We start from the raw sequence: 16174 nt of genomic DNA, 5'->3' as shown, positions 1-16174 counted from the left end.
TACCCCTCTTTCTCTCTCAGCGACTGAACCTTGAGACACGTTAAATTTCCCTGAAACCTTAAACTACACTGAAAGCGTTCTGTTTCCAGGGAGACAGCTAACCGCACCACAGCAGGTATTCCATTTGTTGACGTTTAAACGCTAAATGTTAGCTTGTTAGCATTGAATTTCGATTTGTTAAAAGTCTATTTCTTTCCACTTTGCAGATGCTTTTCAGTAATTGTAAGCTTGGTGCAAGTTAGCTAACATTAGCTTGCTCTTAGAGTAGAAAAAGTTTTCGCCGTTTGTCCACAGTAACCGTTTATATGGCAATGCCATTTAGAAAAGTCTCATCACATAAACGCATCCGAAAACAGGCTAGCGACTGTTGCTGTGGTGTAAAACTTTTAATATGTGTTGTCAAATGTAATATTTCTTGTTTTTGTAGTCACCATTGATTTAATCCGAGTCTTATCCTCCGGTGGCCAATCTGAAAACCAAAAGATGAGGAGGATCATTGCTGAAGACCCAGCCTGGTCCCTGACTATAGTGCCTTGTTTATCAAACATCTGCCTGCAATGCATCGTGAACAACTTTGAAGGTATGCTTTCATTTTTAGCACCATTATCACACGCAAATTCACACTTTCCTTTCTAACTGGAAGTAGATTTTTGCTAAATCTACCTGTGTTACAGAAAGGCCCACATTCGAGGAACTCCCACCCATCCAGAAGGACTTAATTCAGGAGAGACTGTCCCCTTCCCTTCCTCTGCATGTGACAGCAAACCTGGTCCCTGACGGTGTGTACTGGAAGCGATGCTGCAAGCAGAGGTGGGACCTTTGTGATGTCTCACATTATGGCCACAGCTGGAAACGAATGTTCTTCGAAAGGCACTTGGAGAACATTATAGAGCTTTTTATCCCAGATGTAACACAACCAAAGACAGTTCTAAATATGGTCCAGCTCTGCAAAAACTACGTCAAGAGGCTGGACATCGCACAGCTGCTGCCGCCCATCAAAGAGCCCCAGGGGGAGAAGGAGGAAGAAGAATATGAATCAGAATTGGAAATTGACAATGAGGGTTGTATGCACCACTTTGACTTTAGCATCCTGCTTGACAAGCTGACAAACCTCGAGGAGCTACATTTGGTGTATAAAGTCAAACAATGCGGCATGAACTTCGAATGGACGATGTTTGAAATGACTGAAAGAGACTGTGAATCCCTCGCCAAGGCTCTGAAGTCTTGTAAGACGCTAAAGGTGAATATTGATTCCTCTCCCTGATTTATGGCTACTTTTTGTCGCATTGCATGCTTGCACAGGAGGCCTAAAGCGTATCTGTTGTTTTTCAGCTCTGTTTTGGGCATTTTCAAGGCTGTATTTGCACAAATGTGACAGATTTGATCCAACAGTGTTCTTGCTTTTCAATGTCTACAGCTTTTGAGGCTGCATCAAAGCCATGTCGATGATAAAAAGTGTCGGCTGCTGGTGAAACACCTTCTGGACCATCCCTCTCTGAGACAGCTTGACTTTTCTCACAACCAAATCGGAGACAGCGGAGCCCGAGCCATCGGCAAACTGCTCACCAGGAGTAACCTGGAGGTCCTCAACATGTGTGACAATAGAATTAGCGCCCCGGGAGCCAAAGCTATAGCTCATGCTTTGTCCAAGAACTCCCCTCTTTTGTCTCTCAACCTGCGTCTCAACCGAGTGATGGATGAAGGGGCTCAGGCTATTGGCAAGGCCTTGCTGAGCAACACAACTCTGTCCCACCTGCACCTGGGAGGAAATTATGTGACTTGGCTCACTGCTTTCGCATTGTCTAAAGTGTTAGCAGAGAACAAAACTATGAGAAGTATCAATCTGTCGTGCAACAAGCTTGGCGAGGTAAGTAAGACGTAAAATAACATGCCATAAGAACTTACCTCTTTAAGGCTGCTGTGAACTTTACATGGCAGGAAAGAAACTGCTGCATGGATGAAAACTGGAAAGACAACATACCTATTTTTAGATTCTTGCTGTTACACCAGGGCGAATCTGACCTGAGAGAGGTTCAACAGGAAGGTTATCACATTTATCCAAAGGGTTCAAACTTTGTGGACATTTTAAGGCAGCTGAGCAGCTTTTGAGGCCACATTTTACACACATTCTGTTTGAGAATGCTTGAGATTGTTAATATGGACATGAGTAACATATTATGTTTAAAACATTTACAGAACATCTTAGTGGTATTTTACAAGGCCACATCTGACCAAAACTAAGTTTGGAACTATCTGAGGGTAAATTTGATGAGAAAAGTATACATTTCTGAAAAGGTTTGGGGTCACCATAGTCAATATTTGGAAGCTATGATGAACATCTATCCATCCATCCATCTATGGTCACAGAAAGTTAATATGGGCATTATTCATTGCCTTCTGACATTTAAAGAACAAATATTTAATGAGTAAATTGATAAAACAATCAGTGGGTTAAATTAGAAGGAAGTTAGTTGAAGTTGATTTAGTTTAACTGAACTGTAAGGGGACATTTATCAGCAATGACGCTTTTAAATCACGGTTTTATTTTGAAACAATGTGTTTTTTTTTGTTCACTCCTTGAAGAGTTCGGGGCCTTATAGCCTTCGTTCACAGCATTTTTAATTATTTTCAGTCCCAAGGAAACGAACTGAGGTGGGATAAAAGGCTTATATCTAAGCTGGTCCCTTTGCCTGGAACAAACTGCAAAAAGACTTGAAACTTCATGACATGGTCCCATTGGAGGCTTTTTAAAAAAACGCTGGATGACTCGGAGGCAGATACGTCTGTTTGTAGATGCTCTGCCTGATTTTCGGGCATTGGCTGATGCGTCAGTCAGTTTGCATGTGTGTTGATATGTCTGTAAATTTTCAACTGCGTGCTGCCGTCTTGGCCAGGACACGCTTGGAAAAGAGTCCTTTTAATCGCAATGAGGCTTTTCCTGTTTAAATGAGGGTTAAATAAAGATAATTAAAAAACTCCTAAGGCATGTTGCTGCCTCTGTAGACACAGTGGAGGCAAGTAGACAGACAGAATAATTGTGAAGTACAATGATTTACAATTATTCATGAATATGTGTGGCAAACACACAATATTGGAAACCATAGGAGGTGTTGTTTACCCGTTAGAGATGGATCGGAATTTTATCTGCTCTCTCCAAGATTGCACGGTATACTGTATCTCTGACTGGAATACACTGCGGAGGATCAAAAGTCACCCACACAGCAGAAATTCAACATGCGGTAACATCAATATCCGTGACCTTGAACACCTTGCAAAAATAGAAATGGCTGTTTCAGACGAAACAACCAAACGCTGGTGACGACGCCAGCTGTAAGCAGTTTGGACAGCGTGGGCTATTCCAGATGGCAAGAGTTGCCAAGCGGTGATTTTTCAAGGTTATCAAAGCTGCCCTCGGATAGAACATCCTGGGACGTGTTTAACATGAACATGCGTCAGAGCCAATGTGTTTGTTTGTCCTCTCATTTTCATGTCTGTACTGTGTTTGTGCAGGTCGGAGGTAAAGCTCTGGCAGAGGCGATGTCTCACAACTCCAGTGTAACAGAATGCGATGTCCGCCTGACAGAAGTCGATGAGCAGAGTGCTTCCTCCATTAACACGGCGGTGTGGGAAAACCAGAGTTTAGAACGTAAGGAGAAAGCTCAACAGTGGAAAGCAGGACACATCAGCAACCCCTAAAATAAACCCACCTTCAGCAGTCATTGGGCCATGCACCATGTGTTCATGTTCATGACATTTAGTCTCAAGGGGCTGATTTTTAGCCACAATTTCTTACACTTTTAGCCCGACAAAAGAAACAGAAAAATATGTGAATGAGAGCAGCTGTATTGGGAATTTGGTTGTATTGATATACACTTAAACTTTGCTGTTTTTACAAAAAGATGGATCTTTGGAGCATGTGCAGACCATCTTAAGTCTAGTTGATAGTATACACACAAAGTGCTTTGATCCAAAACTGCATTATCTGGGTGTGTTTGGTTGTTTTCTTGGTCAGACCAACATGTTGGGCGGTCCAGTTTTGTTCAGACTAACACAGTATCTATAACTGTCATGTAAACGTGCTCAATGTTTTTCCAAGCATGGGTCAATTTGAGATTATTTTTCTTCCAAAACATGTCATTTTTCAAACTGATTTATGGAGCATTCATGCATACAAACAGACCTGGAAAAAGTTTTATTTCTTTCCGGCTGTCGACATTAATTTCCGATTCATGGACTGATAGAAAGATAACAGAGATCTTTAAAGTAATATTTTTAACTCTGGATTTATAGATAATATGATGTCAAGTAAAGTTTTTTTTCTTCTCTATTTACATACTTGTGGATTAAGTCTAATCTACTAGTGAGCTTGGTGCTGAATGCCACAGAGAAGGATAAGACCCAAGTTAAAAACTAAGACATAGATTAACACACAAAAAACAAGTTAATGTTGTCAAACTGGCGGCATCAGAATAGTTTTGTCTTTTACACACTGTATGAAAACATGGAGCAGACGTTTCAGTGAGTGTTTTTATTAACTTTTTATTGATACACATATTTGGTATTCAGTCCTTGTGTAACATCAAGGCAGCGTTGTGGTGGTACTGGAATACATACAGACTTTTTTTTTAACCTACATCTACTGGTAAATAGAGTCATTGGTGTCAACTCTGGAAACGTATGAAGAGAGTTCTGCAGGTTCACTGTGACTAATTCAGTCAAAAACAGAAAAACTCTACTGACATTACCGTCTTCTAAAAAAGATGCCCTATGTGTGAATTCAGTCATGCTGATGTTTTCAGGTAGAAAAAATGTGCATTCACATTATTTACAAGTGGGTTTAAAAGGAAAGCAAAACTCGGTCGAAATAGTAAATAAGCAGTACAAAGTCTGTTTTGGGTGTATTGCATTGAACAACGGGTTGTGTTTCTATTTGCAACATAACAAACTGACCATTTTAACATCTGCACACCAACATTGTCCCTGCTGCTGTTACATTAAAGTGTGTGTGTGTGTGTGTGTGTGTGTGTGTGTGTGTGTGTGTGTGAGACACATTCAGCTCTCATCTGACCCGCTCGCCTCTATTTTATTTACAGTACAAAACATTTCTGCCCTACATACACAGATTTAAAGAAATATAAAAAGATGAGCCCCACGGTATTCTTGAGTGAAAGCGCACATCGTAACAACCTGACAGACGTGATAAACGGTTCGGTGCTTTGCATGACAAAAGCATTCATTCCAACAGTCGTCTACGAAGGGAAGTTGAGAGTCTGCGGTCAAATATCTGCCTCAACTCGCGTGTTGTTACGTAAACATTGCACTGGGAAACACAATTTCTCTACTTTTCTCACACACGACTATGTTTGAAAATCACAGTGAAGCCACCGTTAGAGGCTCGTTGGCTGATCAAGAATGAGAGAATGTGACCCTGAAATCCAGCACCTGCTCACCCAGCACAAGTTGAATCGTGAATGAAATTGAATGAAACTTTCAGCTCATTTGAACGGCTTGTGGGATTTGCATGTTTTTTTTTTTTTCGTTCACGAACATACAAGTCCTCTCGATTTTCTGACCTCATCCCTGCTGAGATATGATGCAGCTCTGCAAGACTCAGGAATAAGAAATAACTCAGTTAAGAAAGTGAATGACATAGAACACCAAGTTCGATCGATCCTAACGTGTTTCTCACTTATTTCAGCAGAATATCACTACGTGTTAGTGTAGTTGATAAGCTTATCGTAAAAAGACTGGCAACAGTGGAAATAACTGTCAGGTACCAACATTGGCAAAAGTTACAAATGACCAAGTTGCCGTTTGTCTAAAACCAGGATATGAGATTTACACTTCAGTTTGTATCTAATTAAACAAAAGAGATTTAAAATACCAGAACCTATCTTAGACTGATCTGAACATTACTGTCATAGAAATACTCACTAAATTGAAGCATATTGCACCATAAACTGTAAAGTTAAGGAGTTGTGTATCTTGCATTGCTTTGATTGCAAATTAAAACTTTAGGCCATAATAACTTAAAAGAGCCAGCTCAGATTTAAAAGCTAATACACTGCTGTCGCTCTGCACAGCAATAATGCAGCGGACTCTGGGAGTCAACTATTTCAGATCTTCACGTAGAAACGAATGAGTCCTCAGATTTGTTCTAGGAGAGGTTTTCACTTAGCCAGGATAGATTTTAGGGTTTATGGTGCAATAGGAATGATTAAATCACTCATTTGAAACCAGCTTGTGGTTATTACGAGGGATCTGCAAAATGTGCAAACAAATCCTGATGTGTTTCTGAAATGGGAGCATTGGTAGATAGAACAGTTTGGGTCAACATCCTGCATGCACAAACCCCTCGTTCAAACATGATCCAGTGATCATGCAGTAGATACATGAGAAAAATGAAACGCCAACCCACACTGAAGGAGGAAAGCTGTGAGGATGATGTTGCCAGCAGACTCATTGCTCTGAATACCATCCTGAGTTTGGGGGGTTTGCATAGATGTTGAGTTATGAAAAGATAATGAAATAAGAGGTTTCAAAGACTTCAAAAATAAAATTCAAATCAATTCTATGTCCCTTTTTTCAGTGTAATGTAGTATTGCCGGAGATACAGTCCACAACGGGGTAACACCACACGGGGAATGTAATGAGTATGGCTGACCATTTACAGTACAAGCCCGTTTTTGTGAAGTCGCAGACAGAATGCCTGAGCAGAGGCAATACTATTCAGTAATAGTATTAGTTATTGACCTGTCACCCGTACATACAGAAAATGATTTGCCAACCATTTGTTTATTTCTAAATAAATATGACCATTTTTTTGAATGAGCATTACAGTTAATTAAAAATAGCACTAAATTTCAACCCACTACTAATGAGTGGTACTTTAAGAAATAAACCAAACCTGTGTGCTACTAAAACTAGCTCAACTTTTTAATTTCAGATGGTAATTCTAACAGTCATGAAAAAGAAAGCGCACCCTCTTTGACTTCTACAGTTATACGTATCAGGACATTTAAAAAAAAGATATTATTTGTTCAAAAATGGCGTCAAAAATACTGAAAGCAGCGTGTGAAAAACTAAGTACACCCCGCGATTCACCAGCTTTTAGCAGCAATAACCATCGTTTTTGAAGAATTTTGTCTCACTTTTTTTTTATGTGGCTCAGTCCATTGAGGTTTGCAGCATTTGTTAATGCACAGCTCTCTTAAGGTCCCACCCCAGCATTTAAAAAAGGTTGAGGTCTGGACTTTGAATGGGCCATTTCAGCACCTTGATTCTTTTCTTTTACAGCCGATCTGTTTGCTGCTCTATTTGAGATCATTGTCCTGTTGCATGACCCATTTTCAGCCAAGCTTTAGCTGTCAGACAGATGGCCTCACATTTGACTCTAGAATACTTTGGTATACAGAGGAGTCAGCTCAATGACTGCAAGGTGCCCAGGTCCTGTGGCTGCAGAACAAGCCCAAATCATCAGCCCTCCACTACCGTGTTTGACTGTTGCTATTAGGTGTTTGTGCTAATCTGCTGTGTTTGGTTTTCTCCAAATGTGGTATTTGTGCATTATGAGCAGACACCCCCATTTTGCTATCGTCTGACGATATTGTTCAAGAAGTCTTGTGGTTTGTTCAGATGCACGTTTGCAAACGTAAGCTGCACTGCCATGTTCTTTTGGAGAAGAGGCTTTCTCCTGGCAACCTCTCCAAACCATTGGTACTTGTTTGGTCTTTTTCTTATTGTACTGTCATGAACTTTAACTTATAGCGGAGCTCACACTTGATGATGATCAGTTAATTAAGTAGCTCTGATTAAGAGTGCTTGGTTTAAACTCGTGCTTCCTACAGATGCAGTTATGATGTACTTAGTTTTTCACACTCGGGTTCCACTTTTTGGCTTATTTTTTATTCTTTAAATAATGACAGAGTATAATATGACGTGTTGTTGTTCATCTGAGGTTGTATTTACGTAATCTAAGACCTGCTAAGAACCAGATAATATTTTGTTATGTTCCAATACGTAAAACTTTATAAATGATACTGTGTAAATTTACGTATGAGTGTTTTGTGCCTAACTTCAACCACTGGATTACACTTTGCCTCTACAGTATTAGTGTGCATTGCTTGGCTGTAATGTAGAAATCCCCCATAAGATACCGCATGAACTCAGTTAAAGAAAGTACTTTTCAGTTCTTTCAAGCAATCTTGTCATATTAATAAATGTCACATTATCAGTAGTGAATCCAGGCCTCTGCCTATTTCTAGGGTCTCCGGCTGTCTCTCTGATATGCATCAGCAGAAGCAGCACAGAGCTGGCTGTACAAGATCTGTGCTACATGATGAGCAAAGTGATTCAAAATCAGTTTATGGATTGTTTCTTGGAAATTTGTATTTTTAACAGTAATGACATCAGATAATACGGCATGTCTTCTTTCCATGTGCTACTAATCTGCTTATTTTAATGGGTAGATGTTTAGATGAGATGCTTTAAATTTGCTGTAGCTGATGCTTCATAGAAATGATACTAGGCACTTAAACAGAGAGGTAGGCTGAACAAAGAATATTGCCGAATGGGAAATTTAAAGGATTTTTAAGACTAAACCAGATGAATTTACACCAATCTATCAATATTATACTGGGGGTACATTACACTAAATGTGTAATTTGAACTGTTTTGAAGGAGTGTTAATGAATCTGCTTTGAGTTCTTGTGTCCTTTAGCCCTGTTACTTTAAATTATTCATGTTCCTCCTGTGCTATATTTGGCAAGGCAGTGAGTATAATGTCATTGCAAACAAGCAGATTTATGCTGACTGGATATTTTATGTCCACCAGACATTTACTGTAATTTCATTATACTGAAACCTATTTTTAAATAGACCTCTTTGAGGAGAGACACCAGGAGAACATTTAAGCTGACAACGAACAAAGCGTTCTACATGCAGATATTTTGATTTTATATTTCCGCACAAGTAACTGAGCTCACTAAGTTTCTGAAGACACGTTTTACTTTGCCGAAGCCGTTTAGTTTTGTTCATCGTGCTTTGAAAATGCGGATGATGTCATAGAAATTTCCCCAAGTCACATGACTCATGTGCCTCTATGAATTTCTCAGTAATTACTTCCTGACTCATTACTCCATTAATTCTAATATCCCTTTCATTTCTCATCAACTTATCAGGTTACTGCTGAGTAGAAGACCCTGGGCTTAAAACACTTAAGTGTTTCTCACTCACTCGTATGGCATTTATGGTAGGACGTGACTCCCCTTGCTATTCCTAGGTTGTCGGACTCTTTATGGGCGCTTTCGGGCTGTGACACTTTGGCAACATGGTTCTTTAAAGCCACATGATATTTCAAACAGTCTCAACAAGTCTGTTTTTCCCTGACTTATTGTTATAACAAATTCCCCAAAAATAGTTTGTTTTTATTTGATGTCTTCCGAAGTGACAGCATCTTTGTGAACAAATCATGATAGTTGTAAATTGTAGGTGGGTCAATTTACCTCCCTTGTGAAAGAAATAAGTCCATGTCATCCCATCCCAGTGTTTAAGGGTTTTTTCAGTCTTAGTTGGAATCATCAGATGTTGCAGCTGTAGGTCATAGAGAAGTTTCCACACAGGAGCCATTTCTGTGCAGAGAGCGGTGGTTATGGTTGAGGCATCCTTCGTTGCGATGTACTATGAGCACTGGGAAGCGAATAGCATCCTGATAGGCTGGGGGGTTCTCCTCGCTGGTCTGCTGGCCTGACAGACAGCGAGTGCTCTCAGTGGGGCAGGACTGCTCATTCAGGCTCCCGCTGCTTCTCCACAGGCAGCTCCGCCTTGAGCCGTACAGCCGACCCAGCGAGAAGCGGCTGGCGCTGAAAGGGATGCGGGGACTCGTCGTGTTGCAGATGCTGAGGGCGCTGCGAGAGAAGATAGAGGAGCTGCTGATGGTGCGATGGCAGCGTTCACAGTTCTGCCTGTAGCTACCGTAGCCTCCACACATGGAGTAGTTCCCCGAGAGCTGGGTCAGATCCATCAGGACTGCCTCTGAGTAGCTGGGCACCAGCTGCTGGTTGGAACGGATGTGCCACTCTAGCTCTGTGCTGTCAATTGTGTTGACTCGTGGGATGTGTCTGCAATAAGGACGCTCCTCAGATGGTGTTACTGGCACATAGTCAAAGCCAAACAGCTTCTCCACATGGTAGTGCACACAGGCAGTGCAATACTCTCTCAACACCCGCAGAGGCCAGGAGAAGGTGAAAGCAGCTGCCACCCAGAAAGCAGAGTTAGAAGCATACCAGGGAGGGTGGTTAAGGTCAGAAAAGGCAATCATATACTCCTTAAAGTCTACATTCTTCAGGTGCATCCCCTCACGGGCCTCCATGTAATCATCCAGGCCCTCATTTTCTGTGAAAAACCTGGCCCTCTGGGTCAGGTAGGAGTTTTCTGACTCCACATTGGCAAAGCTAAAGCACTTAGTGAACCTCAGCCTAGTGATGGGGAAGCCCTCCAGGCCCAGCAGTTGCTTTGAGATATCCTTAACACCACAGTTCCCATAGTCAAACTCCGCCTCGGCCACATGTGTGTTCACTCTCTCGTGGTAGACCTGCGTAGTGGTGTAAGCGTCTCCATTACGGTAACGCGTCACCTGCCGCGTCCTCCTGACATAATGATAGCTGATGGCCTTCCACCAGATGCAAGGTGTAGCTTGCTGCATTCGCTGTATGCGTTCCGCCACGCCGTCCACCTCCACCTTGTTCTGCAGCTCACTCCTGGCGTAGCAGTGCCAGCACTCTACCAGGTAGACCACATAGAGCATGACCAAGAAGGCCAGGGGGATGTAGATGTAGCCGTTGGAGCAGGGGCTGTCGTGATACATCATAGACTTTCCCTTGTAAGCGCTGTCGAAGGAGAGGCGCGTGACCTTGGTCACCTGGCACCAGCCCATCACCCCGACGCAGCCGTACATCAGCAGGGACAGCAGCAGGCATTTCCAGTGGGTTTCTTGACACAAGGATTTGGTCAGAGACTGTTTATGAGGCTGCTGCTGCAAAGATGTTGAGAGAGAAAACAAGATGATGAGAAAAAAGTGATAGGTCAGCGGGAATAATAAGCTCATCTGTGTGCATTGACTTAGAAATTGTCTGAATAGCAATTTCTTATTTGAAAGTTAACTAAATTTGTGAACATGACCTAAATAGCCGGTAGATTTAAAGTAGTGGCTTATGCATGTAAAATATTTAGACACATTTCTGCTTTGTACGGGCTTTTTGCATAGTTTATGCATGAGGCATAAGCTACTTGCTCATGTCTTGGTCTGTGCTTGTTATAATCAGAAGATTCACCAACTGTTATCATGAAAATTTTAAGAAAGAAAACCCAGATGAATGTTAAAGTCTAACACACCTTGTTGTCAGGAAGAGCTGAGTGAGCTGCTTTTTTTTTTGGTTATTAATAAGGTGTGCACATGGCTGTGCAGCATTACTTAAGAGATATTTCCTGTATAAAGAAAGGATAAAATACCAGAGGTAGTCTAGAGAGCTAGAGGTCAGATATGATGCCAAACCAGTGAGAAAAAACTTTTATTTGACTCTGGCATCATAAAGCTGATGCCATCATTTATCACTGCGGGGCACAGCAAGCAGCAGCAGAAGCTTAAGAGCTTGTCCCGTCCTGTAGAAGTGCGGCTACACAAATCAGGCAGAGATTCAAAAGTCCATGGAAGGACAGATTAGACCAAAAGAATATGCATTAAGCATTGTGCTTCAGCTTGCTGAACTCTACATGTCTAAAACATGCAATTTATAGTTGATAGGCCAACTAAAACACAGCCAGCATCTTTGCATTGATGTGTTGAATCCAACATGTCGGCTCTGTGCTCTCTGGGTGACAGGCAAACGTAAATAATAGATGTTCTTTCTCCGTAATTATCCTCCTCACCTTGGTCACATGGTCCCCAAGTACCTTGCAAAGCCAAGGCTACACCCCGCGGGATAAAAGGGATTAATTCCCCGTTGAGATAAACTTACTGCAGGAAGAATATGTACTCACCAACATCCTGTACATGCTTGAAAACTATAATCAATACAACATGATATACTTTGTGTCTCGTGTTAAGTTTTAAAAGCTCAATTTAAGCAGCAAGAATCATGATGATTTCAGCAGCTGTATGCAATGTGTGACATGACCCTACGTATTAAAATACATTTATATTTGTTGCAACATATGACACTTATTTGAAAAAGTCCCTGCCTGAGATCATATCAGAGCTGTTCCTTGGGCCTGTGGATGTCAAAAAAGGAAGGAAGTGACTAACTACCACAGTGGTGCAGACATTTCTGATACTTTTGACAAAGAAAATTTAACTGTCCTGCCATAAAAGCAAGAAAAACATGCTGATCAAGTTGTGTTTGTACGTAAAAGACACATAAAGGACTTGAGAGAGTAGAAACCAGCAGTTGTTTCATATTCTATCATGGATTTGAATAACTATTCTGGTTGCACCTGAATTTTCTCTTACAGTTCAAAAATATGTGCACTGATGGGCTTTCAGACAACTTATACGTCAGACTAATATTCTGGAAATGTATTCAACACAACTGTGGAGTAAAACGGGGAGAAAATGTTTATCATCTTTTACATTTGGTTGCAGTTTAGTTGTATTCGTTGTTCATACAAGAACACTTTGTTTGCAGGCTACAAAGAGAATAAGTAAACATGCCAGGAATGGGAAAGAACATGCTAAAAGCAGCTTAGAGTACATGCTTATATTCCAATTTTACTTTTGTAGTTTGCAATCATATCAGCAGGCTTATCTGACTAAAATTATAGGCATTTTAACGTGAAGATATGTAACATAAAACAATTTCAAGAAAGTTCAAGTCAGTAAGAGTTTTCATGTTTTATGAAACCACAGTGGTGTCTTTAAGGAAGTGCCTCTCACACTCATGCATACTTTCTCCTGACATAATAAGACCAGCTAGGTTACATAAAAACCCTCTTGTGTAATAGATCTGTAACTTATCCAGCATGTGTGTTTGGAGAAGTCTAATGAAGAAGGGATCATTTCTTATAAAGGAAATATATATATATAAATGTATTCATATATATCAATTGTGGTGTGAATCAATTTGTTTAAATGATAAGTGGTTTAAGTTATTTAATGGTATTTTCAAATCCAGGAACATGAAAAGCAGAGGACTTTGGCCAGTTGTTATTGCAATGAACTTTTATGTCTGGATCAAGATATCTGTCTTCAAATGAACAAGCCTGCATAAATGTTGACCCTGTGAGGACGTTTCTTTGTTCGGCTTCTCTTTTCACACTTTCAATGGCCCCATTGGACTCTTTCCAGGACCCCTAATGGCTCCCTGAGCCCCATTTTGGAAACAACTAGTCTGGAAAAGAGACGAGCGGGAGCACATCCATCCACGTTCACACTCTCGAGTGCGCGCTTCAACACACAGTTCCCTATGTGACTTCTTATAAGGCTAATAAACATAAGTGCATATCATGGCGCCAATTAAACCCTTATCTCTAAATTATCCGCGGTGATAAGCTGTTAAATGTGATATGGCACAGCGATGAAAGGCTGAATTTGGTTTGGAAAACTGGCACACAAACAATTGGTCCTTACCTCCTCCCTGGGACTGCTCGCCTCCTCTTCGGGGACTGTGGCGGTGCTGCTTTCACTGGCTGTTGCAGCCGATGCTGGGGACATGATGATAACGACACAAAAACCCGGTGCGTGGATCTCCTTGTGGGATGGGGATTTTTCAAAGCGGGGTGAGACACAAACACCCAGCGAAGCCCTTTGCGCATCATCCAAAAGAAACCGGCCCAACAGCAGCCCGAGGAGAAAGGCTGAAGAGATTCATCATCCCAGCCTCTTTCTTTCAGGTGGGCAGATTTCGCAACGGGAATCCGATCATAGTGCCTCCAAAGACGTATAAGGATTTGAAGACTCCTCCCGCGGTGCAATGGCTAGAAGCTGCAAGAGATGCAATGTTAGGAGATGGCAAACGCTGCTCTCCGTTCCTCTCCTGCAGCCACAAAGAGTGAGGCAAGACAAAGACGCCAGACAGCACACGTGTGAGCAGCCAGTCCGACACCACGATGTAAATAAGACACAGATTCAGTGTTTCACGCAAATCACAACAGCGCAGAGGGGCGCTGCTGCTCTGGGGAACCACCCCCTGCATCCCAGTCTGTGCAGCTGCAAACAGTGAAAGGATACAGCCACATAGATATAGATGAGGACATTTAAGCCCGTTAACCTCCACAGTAAACTGACTGTTATTGCTATACTGCGTGGGAAAAAAAGTGATGAAAAACATGCATGCAGTATGCAACAATTTAATTTCACTGCACTGAAACAAATTGTGGACAAATATTTGTAGGCAGATAATCATCAGTCATGAAACAAATCATGGACAAAATGTCTGAGACAGGATTAATCCAACCATGGCTTGGTTAGGCTAATGAAACCTGTACATCATCATACTACATTTAGTGGGATAACTTTTGAGTTGTCACCGATGTTTTCCTCACACTACATTTGTAAAAAAAGACACCACAAAAACTCTGGATGACCATAGGACCATGGTTATGTTGTTTAATGCCAAACACGCTTAGCTATAACATCTTCCTGTTCAATACTACACCAAATACATAAATGTTCCATCTTTAGATGTAAGTAGTTTGAAAAAAATGCCCAATTCTCCTAGAATGTATGAATCTGAGCTTCTCAGCCACATCTCACATATTTAAGCTATTCTTTTCATAACTTGTGAAATACTTCCTCACCTCTGTTCCCTGAGCCTCCCCCAAAACCCCCCCTTACACACTGAAAACACCAGACATGCATTTTTTTTATCTCCTTGTAAAGACTGTAAGTCATCCACAGACTCTGGATATTTGCAACATTAAGAGTTTGACCTTCTCTTTTGAAACTGATTTTCACTCTTGTTTTCATACATTACCAAATGCAGTTGGATATTTTAGCAGTAAAATCTCTAGCTATACAGACTAAATCAACATCTTTATTGACAGTCATTTACACACACTCACCAGATGCCATGATTATGTGATTTTATGTAATACTGTGACTTTGGGGACTTGTGTGTTGATTACAGGAAGTTTTTTTTTTGTTTTTCTGTATGAGACTCTGTTCTCTTGTGAAAAGGAGACAATAAGAAGATTAAGCACGTATAAAAATCTTTGTCGTTCCTGCTTTTGTGCACAGTACTGTTGACATAAGAACCCTTTCCTCGCAATCATGCATGGCAAACAAGCCTGCGTTTATCATAACACACACACACAGTATGGACATTGGACTGCACTGCTGGCATAAAGTGGAGTAAGTAAGCATAACAGGAGATTAAATAAAAAAAAGTTGATAGGTTTTGGCAGCAATAAAGACATCTCTGACAATCAGTATTGTTTTATAGACCATATTTGTGATGAATCTGGCCCCCTGAGAGCAGACCAGGAGCTATGGAAGTGAGCCCTCTAAAGGCCAAAACATAGCAAGCCTTTATTTTTTTTAAAAGAAGATAGAAACAAGACATAAAAGCTGGAGAACATTAGAGACTTCAGAAATTCCTTCTTCAAGCGCTGCTTGCATGTATTATTGTTTGCTTCATACAGGCTTTGACCCCAGAGGGGAAATACAGGACAGGAGTTAACTGCACTTCACTGAAAGGGTGTACATATCAGGAAATAATAAAAAAAAAACAATCCTGTCCCTACCAGATCTTGAAATACGACGAATGTAACCACAGATAAATAACAACGCTTGTTGCTGCTAATGAAATGCACTAGATTCATTTATCAACAACATGCGTGAGCAGCTCAGTAAAAGCAGATGTTTTGTCAGTTGGAACATTCAGGTGTGTGTTAACACAATGCCAAGGAAGAAAGACATCAGCAAGGATCTTAGAGAAGCAATTGTTGCTGCCCATCAATCAGACAAGGGCTATAAGGCTATGTCCAACTATTTGTTCTATAGTCCATCATTCTACTATATTTGTATTCTACTGTACATAAATTGTATTCACAAGTGGAAACCATTCAGCGTAGTTGCCAGTCTTCCCAGGAGTCCACATCCCAGCAAGTAAAAAAAATATATATAGCAAAAAACCCGAGAGCTCCATCTCAGACTCTACAGGCCTCAGTTAGCATGTTAAAT

The 16174-nt window shown here is 41.1% G+C and overlaps 2 protein-coding genes across 2 annotated transcripts; one reads left to right on the top strand and one right to left on the bottom strand.

The window, feature by feature from the left end:
• Window positions 1-445: 445 nt before the first annotated feature.
• drc5 (dynein regulatory complex subunit 5) lies at window positions 446-4295 on the top strand. Its single transcript, XM_075458461.1, has 4 exons — window positions 446-580; window positions 675-1240; window positions 1418-1867; window positions 3511-4295. The coding sequence occupies exons 1-4, from the start codon at window positions 484-486 to the stop codon at window positions 3694-3696; spliced, it is 1299 nt and encodes a 432-aa protein (XP_075314576.1). The 5' UTR covers window positions 446-483; the 3' UTR covers window positions 3697-4295.
• A 259-nt stretch (window positions 4296-4554) lies between these two features.
• tmem151ba (transmembrane protein 151Ba) lies at window positions 4555-14187 on the bottom strand. The gene is made up of 2 exons (XM_075458460.1): window positions 13622-14187; window positions 4555-11032 (listed from the first exon to the last, which is right to left on the bottom strand). The coding sequence occupies exons 1-2, from the start codon at window positions 13703-13705 to the stop codon at window positions 9599-9601; spliced, it is 1518 nt and encodes a 505-aa protein (XP_075314575.1). The 5' UTR covers window positions 13706-14187; the 3' UTR covers window positions 4555-9598.
• Window positions 14188-16174: the final 1987 nt, after the last annotated feature.

This window comes from Odontesthes bonariensis, chromosome 24, assembly GCF_027942865.1.
Source record: "Odontesthes bonariensis isolate fOdoBon6 chromosome 24, fOdoBon6.hap1, whole genome shotgun sequence".
Lineage (NCBI taxonomy): Eukaryota > Metazoa > Chordata > Actinopteri > Atheriniformes > Atherinopsidae > Odontesthes > Odontesthes bonariensis.
Note: the sequence above shows the minus strand (reverse complement) of the source record. Positions and strands in the feature narration are given on the sequence as shown.

Bases quoted from the DNA above. Each gene is read 5' to 3' on its own strand.
- drc5 (XM_075458461.1), top strand. From the start codon at position 484: ATGAGGAGGATCATTGCTGAAGACCCAGCCTGGTCCCTGACTATAGTG. The intron at 581-674 runs GTATGCTTTCAT...CCTGTGTTACAG, and splicing joins CATCGTGAACAACTTTGAAG to AAAGGCCCACATTCGAGGAA. The intron at 1,241-1,417 runs GTGAATATTGAT...CAATGTCTACAG, and splicing joins AGTCTTGTAAGACGCTAAAG to CTTTTGAGGCTGCATCAAAG.
- tmem151ba (XM_075458460.1), bottom strand. From the start codon at position 13,705: ATGTCCCCAGCATCGGCTGCAACAGCCAGTGAAAGCAGCACCGCCACA. The intron at 11,033-13,621 runs GTAAGGACCAAT...ACATCTTTGCAG, and splicing joins CGAGCAGTCCCAGGGAGGAG to CAGCAGCCTCATAAACAGTC.